Raw genomic sequence first — 11,784 nt, 5'->3', positions numbered from 1 at the left:
ACACCCGAACAGATCATTACATTTTACAAGAAATTTTTAAGTTCTTAGTCCAGCCTGAGAGCAATTTCCTCACCTTCCCCCAAGTGGGCACAATCTTGTGGATGTTTGCCATTTGTCATTACACTACCATTCACTATTTGGTGTTTTGGGCTGATCTAGCTGCTCATCAGCCATTCATGTTGTGTCAGAATATAAAACAGCTTGTAACTCAATGGGATATGACAACATTTCCAGGCAGTGGTTGCCTAGCAGCACCATAACAGTACAACGCATTGCAGGAAATATTGGTGGTGCGAGTAATGACCTACAAAACAGACAAAGGAACTTGGATGCACAACCTTTCGTGTTATAAATACTTCCATGTGGGGCATTTTGAGTTTTTTTTTCTTTCATTAGATGTTTTAAGGGGTTCGATTTAATCGTAGAGACTTTTCAATAGGGAGTTTCCTCTCTAAAATGAGCTACAATTGCCTGATAGTAAACTGCTGATAGAGCAGAGTTTTCAGCGGATGTGAGGGACGAGGCTAATTTCACACTGACCACTGGGAGAAGGTCTGCTTTAGCTCACTGACAGAAAAAATGCAGAGATGCAGCAATCCTCCCTCTCTTTGGCCTGCACATTGCCATTTTTTAAAGCTCAACAGCACAGTGTTGAGTGTACTTGCCTGACATCAAGTGTAGTAAACTCTATCTGTTATCAGAGTATTTTTTTCCTCTTTTTTTCTGCATAAGCTACATCTAAACAGGGCCTCTGATCTGCACAGGGCAGCTGTATGAGGAGTTGGCACCTAACGCTATAATGGCTGTTGTGAGCTGCATTTGCAACAAGTATGATTTATCACATGGTTATGGAACAATTACTTTTCATAGACTTTTTTTTTTTTTCTTTTTTTTACAATAGTAGTAGCACTGTAAACTGCAAAAACTTGGGTGGAAAAGTGAGACATGTTCTTAACCCCTAAAAGAGTTGCAAAACACAAATTTGACAGTGAAAACTAAGCCATTATGAAAGGAGTTATGCAGTGTGATATGCTGAGGCTGTGCTAATTATGTTTATGGCAGTGTGTCATTGCTTTTCCCTAGCAGCCATATCACATTTGCAATCAGTGCCAAACCAGAACACTGTCTTGCACATTCCTTAGTGGGACATCTGCAAGTATACTTGTTTCATTTGGAGAAGACCCAACACAAGATGGCCCATGGACAAAGACATCATTTTCATCAGCTGTCCAGACAGTGGGATGTAAAATGACAATCTGCCATCAGTTATTAATTGATTATCAACAAGAGGAATATGCCAGGAATTAGTCATTTTACCAGTATATGCTACTTACTTAATTTTCAATTTATACTTTTTTTAAGCAGCAGTGTCAAAGAAGAACTGTGAGCAAAGTTCTCTCATTTTTAAATTAAAATAAAAAGGATATCCAGAAAAGCAGAATGCCAGATTATCCAACAAGGGCCCTACAGAGGTAGAGGGAGAAATGGCAATAGGTAGAGGAGGGGAAGGAGAAAATCCCGCTCCAGGTTTGTGACATCATCCTCCCCACTGCTCACGTCCAGACCAAACAGGGCTATGTGTCTGGTTCTCTTTATGACCCCCCCCCCCCACACTCCTCTCTCTCTCTCCCTCTGCTTTTTCTTTTTTCTTTCTTCTATAGAGAAAGTGGGAGGAGGAAAAGAAAGGTGGCAGAACTCCAGGAGTTTGGGAATTTGTCCCGTCTCAGCCTTGAGCTCAGAACCACAGCTCCTCTGGTGAGAGACCGGGAGGGTGTCTGTCTCTTTCTGTCTCAGCCATTTCCCTTTCACTCAGGATTCCTCTATCTGCACATACTTATCAGTGACCCCATCACTGCCTTGCTCATCCACCTTCCTCCGGGAGGAGCTGGACAGCCAGCTGGGGTAATTATCCAGGAGGATAATGACCAAAGGGCCAACAAGTAGTTATTTTGCATAACTGTTCGATTTAAAAGCAAATACTGTGGACTACAGCTACTTCAGCTCAGGGTAAGTGGTAAAATAACTTCATTGCTGAATGCTGGTGAATACTTGCTTCTTGGCTTTTTACAGATGTGCATGCTTGTTTTCATTTAATTTGTCTCTTTCGGTTTGCATAAAATTGACCTTGATTCAGCAAATGTGCATGAGGATTACCACTGTAGGATTTCTTGCCTTGACATGCAAGCAAATGATGGGTCCCACTATCATAGCAGAGACTTTTTGACCTATAGCTCATAAATATCAGACAACATGCTTTTAACTTAGGAGTGAAACCTGTACTTTGGTGTTGACAGAAGCAGAAGGGCTAGAGGTGAGCTGCTCCCAACATATGCTGAGACATATGCTGGGAGCAGTGTAAGCAAATGGAGAGGGGCGTGTGTGTTTGCACTGTGATTCTCTTCACTACATCTTAAAATGCTTCTTTTTTTGGTTTGGGATGTTTGGTCACTACAATTTTTGATTGACTTAAAAATGTGGAAATTCCTTGAGAACCCAGCATGAAAGTTAGGTTCACCCAGCAGTGAACATGTAAGGAACAGCTTTTTATAAAATGACACTCTCCTTATCAAAGTTTTGAAGACACTTTGTCCAGTGGTTTTAAAAATAAAGGATAGGGTTATTATAACAGCATATTTAAATCTCATATTGAAGCTCACTGAATATATCTGTTCTCTAAAATATGTAATGAAAGTGTTATTGAATCATCTTCCATGGGCAGTTTCTGTGGACTTTGGATAGCAGGCCTCTGAAATGAGTGTTCTAAGACACCTAGAATAGACATAATGGAAATAAGCCATCAATCCAAAATAGTGAATCTGTTGTTAGTAGCACAGCAACATTCAAATTCCAAAATCTCCACACCCGCAAATGAGGTTAAGCTCTAAAGAACAGTGGTTGAATGGGGAGATGTTTTTTCACCGCTGCAGTAGCTCAAGACCACACCCTCTATGAAGCAAATGCAAGAGTGGAAAGTGTGAAGAAAGTGTTTTCCACTCTACTGGCCAGATGGACCAGGGGAACCAGAAGGAGTTTGGTCCCATGGACAAAATAGCAGGGGGGGGGACCAGGTGTGAGCCATTAATCTTCAACCTCTCCTGGTTATCCAAGTGGAGGCAGCAGCTTCAGCTCTGCCTTCATTGTAGTGTTTTATTGTATCCAGTGGGATTTGATCAGAAAATTAAGTTATTTTACCCTCCCAAGTTTATACAAAAACAAATTAAATTGGAAATGGTCATAAATTGTTTTCATTAGCTACTATTCCCCACACAGTTTTTACAGGTTCATTTAACTCTTGCTATGATGCTGAGAGGAAGAGCTTCAAAAAGCAAGAAGAAACTTAAAATGCACTCCAAATTTGGCTTTGTGGGTTATAATTATTTTCACAGAATTTACAACCAGCATTACACCAGAACCAGAGGTCCCCTTGGAAGCTCTTATCTAGACTGCAATTGGCCAAGCAGCATCAGGAGAATTCTTTTCAAAGAGCTTTTTTCTTCTTTGAATGTATAAATCAGCATGAGTATGTTTTATGGCTCCCTTTCTCTCTCCAGCTTTCCCTCTTTTTTCCATGATGCAGCACAGATGTCTGGGAGGTTGGAACAATTTTTAAGAGAGGCCAAGTGTCTCAAAGAGCTATTTCCCCAATTTTCCCTCTTCAGAGAAAGAACCATCTGTAATTGCATGGATAAAGAATTATGATTTATCCTTTAAGTCCTTACACAGTGCTCAGTTTAAGAATGAAAGGACCAAGTTTGTTGTCAATTAGCTCAAAAGCCAGACAGTTTCTGTTTCTGTGGTAGTCTCTGAGGAGTTAATCTTTGAATCTTTTGAGGAGTTTCCTTGCACAGTGGACAAAGTAATATAAAGATGCGAAATTGCAGATTGGGTGAGAAAAAGAGACCAGATGGAACTTGCAATACTAACTGATCTCCCTCAGTTGTAATGCATATTCAGTTCTTTGCTTAAGCAAGTTTGTCATGTGCCTCTCTTTCATTCTAACCAAGGCTGCATGAGTGTCAAGTTGAATGTTCAAATTCAGCTTGCCTGAAGGCTTAGATTGACCATGATGCTTGAATACACATCTGCTTGGTGTCAGACAGGATAATACAGGCCAGCTGTGAGGACTTGCCCTGCCCTGTCTGTCTCCCTGTCCTCCTTTCACTTCATCATTGATCCCCCTCTCATCTGTGCCATGTATGGCATGTTCTGCCAATCAGAGAGATTGGTCATGTAAGCGTTCATACGTGCAAACTTAAAACATATGAATGTTCACCGGGGTGTGCTTGCATGTGTGCTCTCAAAGTCACACATATGTATGAGTGATATTTCCCCAAATTATGCCTAGTGAGTGAGAGGCTGCCTTGTAGAAATTCATACCCTCTCATGGGACCTCACTCACCTCACTGATGTGTTAGCTTCCAATCTGTGAGCAATTTGTCAAGACAAATCATGTAGGGTGCATTGAAGAAACCAGGACTTGGGGTGTAAATCGTTTAGGTGTAGACAATTTAGGGCTAATAGACACAAACCAGGTTGTCAGTCTAGTAATAAAGTGTCTAGGGAGCTACTCGAGCTAATGTGAAAATGTGACTCATTAAGCCTGGAGCATGACTTGTGGTTTGCACATGGATGTTGCTTGTTAGGTATATGTATGCATGTGGAGAAGAGGTGGGAGGGGGAGTGTCATTGGACACATTGCAGTTAGTGTAAACTGGGTTTTAGGGTTATTTTCCTTCCTTCTAGAGAGTTATTGTGTGTTACATGTATGTGCAACTGAGCCTTGATCCTGTACCATAATGGGAGGTCTGCCTTGTAGCAAATGTATGTATAAGGGAGTGTGTGTCGTGTGCACTGATGACAGCTTGACATGTGTAGTTGTACTGTAGTGTCAACTGTGTAGAGTGAAAGTAATATGGTGACAAACACTGGGACTGATAGGGTCCAGTCTTGTGGCAAAGTGTGAACTTGTTTGAGAGTGTATTATGTGTGTGTGTGTGTGTGTGTGTGTGTGTGTGTGTGTGTGTGTGTGTGTGTGGTCTTTACTTTTAATGAGGATTTTGTGAGGTCCAGCTGGAAAACGCATTCATGGGAACATGTCAGCTCCTTGTTCTGTAGATGCAAACTGACACACAGCATCAGTGATGACTCAACATATCATAGGCACACAAACAGAACACAGCAGGGAAAAACAAACAAACAGACGAACATGGTGCACCCTCATCCCTGAGCATTCAGCATGTATTTTGCATTTTTTGTAGACTATCATCATTTTAGCCAAATTGACTTTTCCATGTTTTGCTTTTTCTGCTGTAAACAGGGCTGCCTGTGGAAATAACTTTGAAATGTTAACACACTCAGGCACAGAACAAAAATGATAATATGACTAGAGACTTAGTGACAAATTTAGGACTGATATGCCTCATGGATTTGTGCAGGCTTTTCCAGGTGCAGTTCATGATCCAGAAATTTACAGGTCTGTTTGTCATTCATGTCAGCTTAAGCACTTGACTTGAGCCAGTGTCATTTTTGGATCTTACTCAGTGACCAGCTCGTGAGTGGTTGAGTATTTTGTCATTTTATTTATCTATTTATTTTCTCTTTTTAAAATTTAAATTCATTGTACTTAATGCATTATATTTTTCACCTTTATTTGCGTCAGTCTCAGTGTACACAACTTTCCTTCTCTGCATCTTACTTTTCACTGGAGACAACAGGTTTGATACCTTATTTTTCCTCATAAATTTATCTCTTATCTTAATTTGCTGCCATTATCTTGGTTTCTTGTATCAGGCAGAGAAATGGACTCCACTGTGTGCTGTTTTCCTCTGTGGCGGTGAGGGGAAGCCATAGTGTTGACATGGTGGCTCAGTCTGACAAACTCTGCAGAGCAGTGGCTTTTGAGTGACCCTAAATGACATATGTATGAATGGAGCACACAAACACACTATCCAAGGGAAGCTTGGGTTTTTCTTTTCTATTTTTCTTCCCTAGAAATGGAGGAAATCACAGTAATTAGGGCCCTGTAGTTACTGATGAGATAAATATTTTTTTTTTCCTGCAAGTTTGACTGCTATCTACTTGGTATATTTTAATGTGGCTTTACGTGACTGAAATTTAATTTCCAGTGGATTCTACAAGAACGCTACATGTTTGTGTTATACAGTGTGAGCTACATTTCAATTTGCAATCAACATGAAGCTCCTCTGGAAGCTCTGTGCACTGCAGAATGACCCCGCCCAGTTAGTGTTCTCAGAGGAAGAATGTGTATACTTTAGACTCAGAGAATTACCGGCACTTCTACTGTGCACCAGCCTTCCCATATCAGTAGTTAAGTAGTGTGCACTAATCTTTTACTGTACGCCTAACATTCCTAATATTTGTTTGGCCTGTGTGTTTTGACAATCACACGACCAATGGGCCTGTCTAAAAATTGAGGACAAATGCACTGTTACTGATGTTTCCAGCACTTCAGACTTTGTGCAATGCTTTCTCATCTGCAAAGTGCTGTCTGGATAAACAGTGGTCTAAGCAAAGTATACACAAGCCGACTCCAACTAGCTCAACGCTCGCAGTGCTGCATTTAATACGACAGCCATGTGTTTATACTTCATTACTGCCTTGTGTTATAGATGGCTTTAATTCAAGCGTAACTGACCCAGGCTTTCCTGTCCTTGTGAAAGGGTCTCTTTCAACCCTAGGCCAAATTTAATTTTATTTAAATAGGATTGAAGTGTACATTTGGTGAGATGTGAAGAAAACTGGTTCCAGACCCTACTGTAGACACTGAAATTTTCCACAACCAGCAAGAGCCAATAACTGGCATTACAAAGGTACTGGCATGTGTTGTTGACCAAAGTTTAAAACCACACATGTAAAGTACGTACGTAATGCCCCATTTGTGATATATTTTGCCTTCTTCTGTATCTAAGACCAGTGCAACATGCATGAGTATAGACTATTTGCAAATCCCTTGTCCTCATGTAGGTTGGTCTGACTTTTACAGCATATTATGTATTCCTTTCCAGAACGTTTAGCTTTCCGTGGAAATAACTGCAATGTTATGCTTAGTTAGCAGTTGCAAATACTGTTTGGGCAGTGGACACTATAGATGCCAGAATCAATTTTGTTATATTTTTGTGCCTGACCATGATGTCACTGGTACAGTGTGGGTCTCAAATCCAACACTATTGAAAGTCAACTGTAGGGCAAAACTCATAAAGTAGAGAAAAGTGAAGAATATGAATAGGAATACTCAAATGTGAAAAGGAATATTAAAAAATGACACTTCTTACATATATACACGTGTTTCCTCATTGTTTCCACTATGTAGCCTTTATGTTACAGTGGGGAGGTCTGGGGAGGGTTTCCTGCAACATCTAGACTCAAAAGTCAAGATATGCTTATATAAACATAGTTATTACCTTCAGTGCTTCAAATAAGCATCAAGTGTCTTATAAGCACATGTTGTGAGAAAGTTGGAGCATTGATAGCCTCAATGTGGTATGCTTTTCTTGACATCAGTGCCAAATACACGGTGTTGTATCTCTGTCATCCACTAGAGGGCCCTAGTCATTTCTGTAGTGCCTCAGTAGTGCTTCATGCAATACTGTGGTGCCATCATGCCACACACTCATTCATCTTCAAATAGATTATGAATTAAGGAAACGGCCAATCATTAAGAGCTCCCTGCTTGTGTTTCATGACATGGCATTTCCTCTTTACCTCCCATCACATTAGACCTAAGTCCACAATTTTGCAAATATGATATTAACACATTTCTCACAGTAAACATTTGAGCTGCCTTTTATTCCAAGTCTCAACAAGTGCTGTGTGAGGGCACTGTGGCTTGTTAAAAAGCCTCTTTTGGGATTCCACCAGAAAGCATTGGCTAGCTTACTCCCAATAATTACGTAAAATGATTGTAAAAAAAAACCCCTCTTGGTCATGGGCCACATGTGCCAGCCCAGGCAGTTTTATTTTTCAGGCCTCCTTGTTTTGTTGGTTGATGGCGTGTATTTCTCTTAAGTAAAAATCCACACTAATTGTAGCAAGGTTGCAAGATCCCAGCTCTAAATCTGGATTTATTTGGCTGGGATTTATTTTTATTTATTTATTTATTTTCATTTCAGTGTTCCAGAGTTAAAGATATCTCTGTAGTACGTGATGGTGTGATTATCATGATGTTATATGCTGTGCTGCCCTTGGGATATGTCTCAACATGGTGTCTTTCTGGATACCAGTGTAGCTGCAGTAGTGGCAGCTGTGGAGTCCCTTGGTGTAGCCTGCAATTTAATGGGTTAGCAACACTGGATGGTGTGTGTGTGTGTGTGTGTGTGTGTGTGTGTGTGTGTGTGTGTGTGTGTGTGTGTGTCCTGCACATAGTTTAGGTGTCATTTAAAGACAGCATAAGTCTTGAATGAGATATTTGTATTTGTGTGTATGAGAATGCACAGATCCCATTAATTCTGAAACTTGCATTAACCTTGAGTGATTTTGTTCTTAAAAAATTGGGAAATCAAATTCAATTGTTTGAATAAAATCTCAGATTCAGCACAGTAAAGTGCATGTATTAAGCCTTTCACTCTGTATCCCCTAAACTTTATATACATGCACACCCACTTTCTCCTGAGGAAAATTTATAGCCAGTGACAAGCCATTTGTGACCTTTCTTTCATTTTCTTGGATATTACTTAACATCACAATGGGGGAAAAACTGACTAAATAGAAAACATACACTCCTGGTGATAAACTGGGCTTTCCAGTCCAGCACCTCGCTTAAGACCACATTATTTTCTGACTTGGAAAATTCATTCCTTGCCAACCGGAGTTAATTCCTAATGCAAATTGGCTGGTTGTTTTAACAGGTGGTTCTGATCATTATAACTCCATGCCTCAGGTCTGCTACTGATATCACACAAGCTGCAGCTCCTACACTTACACAGATAGCTAGCTATGGGTGCTACATTCACAAGACCTAAGAGTTATTAGCCAAGCTTGTGATTAGAAAGCTGCTGGTTTGAATCTCATTAAGTATGTAAACCTCTTCTGGTCAGTGGCAAACCATAGAAGTTTAAGTTAATTAGGCCACCCATTCCTGTGGAAGTGTATAACAGTATGAACCTGATGCAGGGCAGTGCTGAAAAGGTCATTCATGTCGATACAATAAGCCTAGACTACAAGTATATGCTTGCCAGTGTTTGGTGGTAATGTGAATAATGGAGAGGGACAAATGCTCCACAGGTTTGGCTAGCATGCAGGGACATTGTAATAGCAGGATATTGCATAGTCTTGCACACAAGGCAGAAGACATTGACACTGAAGAAGATCCATGTTTTTTTTTCTACTATGGTATGGTGAAACTTAAATGTAACTTTGGACACAGATTTGATGCTGATGACAATTCACTTGCATTGAAGATTAGACCTAGCACTGAATAAATGGTAAAAGTCGTGTGCTCTAGCATGTCTTTGGGCTTTTTATACCCACCATGAATAGAGACACAGGGAACAAAAATAATAATAATAATAAAATGGACTCAGACATATCTCTTTCAAATGGAAAAGACCTGAAAGCTGAATGGGATAATGGACTAATCAAGACATTGCTGCACTTTTGCTCACTTTACCTTCTCAGTTAGACTGATAAGCATGCGATGCTTTTTTGCTCAGTGTTATGTTGTATTACTGGAGTGCTCAGTGTCTCTCGAAGTGATTGCATGCAACATTTTATATCACCTGCATGACATATTTAGTTAATTCAATAAAGTCATGACAACACAGTGACAGCCGTTTGTTTTTGGTTTCACAGGTGTCCTCTTTGGTGGTAGAAGATGAGGAGGCATCGGTTGTTACCGCTGTGCACTCTTCTAGGCGTCCTGTTTGCAGGATTGTTCCATCAAGTTGATGCTCAGGATGGTAAGTTAAATTTAGTTAATCTTAGCTGCAAACAGCATCATGTGATCTTTGAAATGGTCTGAGTGCCAGTAATGTTTTGTTTTCCATTTTTTAGCAATGCTCACTGGAATTTTTTAGCTTACAGTTAAAATTTGTTCATTATATTGCTGTCTGTAATCTATACCTGGGCTGGACTCTTGCAAGTGTTTCAAAGATCAGACCCAGCAATCTTACAACTCACAAAGACTGTTGGAATTGGAATTTGATTTAAAAAAAAAAAAAAAAAAAAAAAACTGTTGCCAAATACATTCAATGAGCATTGTTGCAGAGCTGGTATTTCTGGTATTTTTCTGGTATTTCTGGTATTTTTTTTTTCTTTCTCAAAATTCAACACAATATTTTGGGTATGATTTTAAACTGTATCTTGGTGTAGACCAAAAATAACAGCAAATAGCTTAATTAGATGAACTAAGGGTTTCAGGAGGCATAAAAGTATAAAGTCCACTGGGACACTTTGGATCTTTGGCTTTATTTTTGAGAGGCAAAGCTGAATGACGGTGTCTGACATAACTGCCTCCAGATTATGGTTGGATTTTGCAGCAGGATTAGTGTTTGGCCCCAAGACAATGTTTTGGCTTCATTCATACCATTAGATCTCACTTCTGTCCTTAAAACACCAAGTTTTCTCTTTTAAAGATTGTGCACACGGGCTGGCTGCCGATATATACTTTCTAGTGGATTCGTCCTGGAGCATGGGACAAGAGAACTTTGAGCATGTCAGACAATTTCTGTACAGCGTGGTAAAGGCACTGCATGAAGTTGGAGGGGGCAGGTTTAAATTTGCCCTTGTACAGTACAGTGGCTCGCCCCAAACTGAGTTCCAGCTCAACACCTACCCAACAACACAGGGAATCCTGGCGCACATCAAAGCTATGACTTACCGTGGCGGGGGCACCCGGACTGGCCTGGGCCTAGACTTCCTGATCCGTGCCCACTTAAACACTGCTTCAGGCAGCCGTGCCGGTGAAGGCGTGGCCCAGGTGGTGGTGGTTCTCACAGATGGGCGTTCCCAAGATGACGTGGCTGAACCAGCTCAGGTGCTGCAGCTGGCTGGTGTGGAGGTGTTCGCGGTGGGTGTTCAGGATGCAGTGGACTTGGAGCTCAGGGAGATGGCAAGCCAGCCCTATGATGCTCACGTGTTCAATGTAGACTCTTTCCTGGCCTTGCGGGATATAATCCAAGATTTAGTGGTGGGGCTTTGCAGCGCAGTGACCCAGGCAGGGGATGCCCCTGTGGCAGTGGAGGCCCCTGTGGCTGCAGAAGGGACAGGTAACAAAAAAGGGGCCAGTTAAACTACCATACTAATGTGCCCACGTGTCCAAGAAGAAGCTGCTGCATATGTGACCCTGACTGGAATCCATTATTAACATGGATATTTTAACTACAATAACCTTTCACCACCCACCAGATTAACATCACTTGTTTTTCTTACTACATTTAATATGCCCATAACACAAATCACAATTCAATTTGCATGTTATTTACACTGCCACTGCATCTTAGATCAGGGTCTGTAATGATGGCTGCAACAGTATGCCTGTGTAAAGCCAGATCAAATAAAATTACGCTTGAGCATGGATTGAAAACAAGCTATTTAACTGATGGAAACAGTCTGACCCAAGTGCTTTTTAATATTGTAATTACTTGGATCCTGTTCTGTTTTCCACATACAGTAATAATCCCCTAAGTAATTTAAGATGGCACATTTTCATAGTATAATGTCTCACATGTTGCTTTCAGTTCTATCTGTCTTACCTTCTAGTAGACTCCCACACACCCATATACACAAGAACAACAACAACAATTTAGGAGAATGTGGTAGTAATGATGG

General features: G+C 40.7%; 1 protein-coding gene across 6 annotated transcripts in view; it reads left to right on the top strand.

Moving 5' to 3' along the window:
- Positions 1 to 1,735: 1,735 nt before the first annotated feature.
- Positions 1,736 to 11,784, top strand: part of col6a3 (collagen, type VI, alpha 3) — an 81,506-nt gene continuing 71,457 nt past the window's right edge. For 4 of the 6 annotated variants that reach the window (XM_030080072.1, XM_030080071.1, XM_030080070.1 and 1 more), the window contains exons 1-3: positions 1,736 to 2,007; positions 9,808 to 9,914; positions 10,590 to 11,222. In XM_030080072.1, coding sequence (XP_029935932.1) covers positions 9,830 to 9,914; positions 10,590 to 11,222 — 718 coding nt within the window. In that variant the 5' untranslated portion in view covers positions 1,736 to 2,007; positions 9,808 to 9,829. The remainder of the gene's footprint in view (positions 2,008 to 9,807; positions 9,915 to 10,589; positions 11,223 to 11,784) is intronic. The other 2 variants (XM_030080075.1, XM_030080073.1) reach the window with 1 other exon arrangement.

The sequence above is a fragment of the Myripristis murdjan genome, chromosome 21 (assembly GCF_902150065.1).
Source record: "Myripristis murdjan chromosome 21, fMyrMur1.1, whole genome shotgun sequence".
Lineage (NCBI taxonomy): Eukaryota > Metazoa > Chordata > Actinopteri > Holocentriformes > Holocentridae > Myripristis > Myripristis murdjan.
This window is presented reverse-complemented; position numbering and strand designations above follow the sequence as displayed.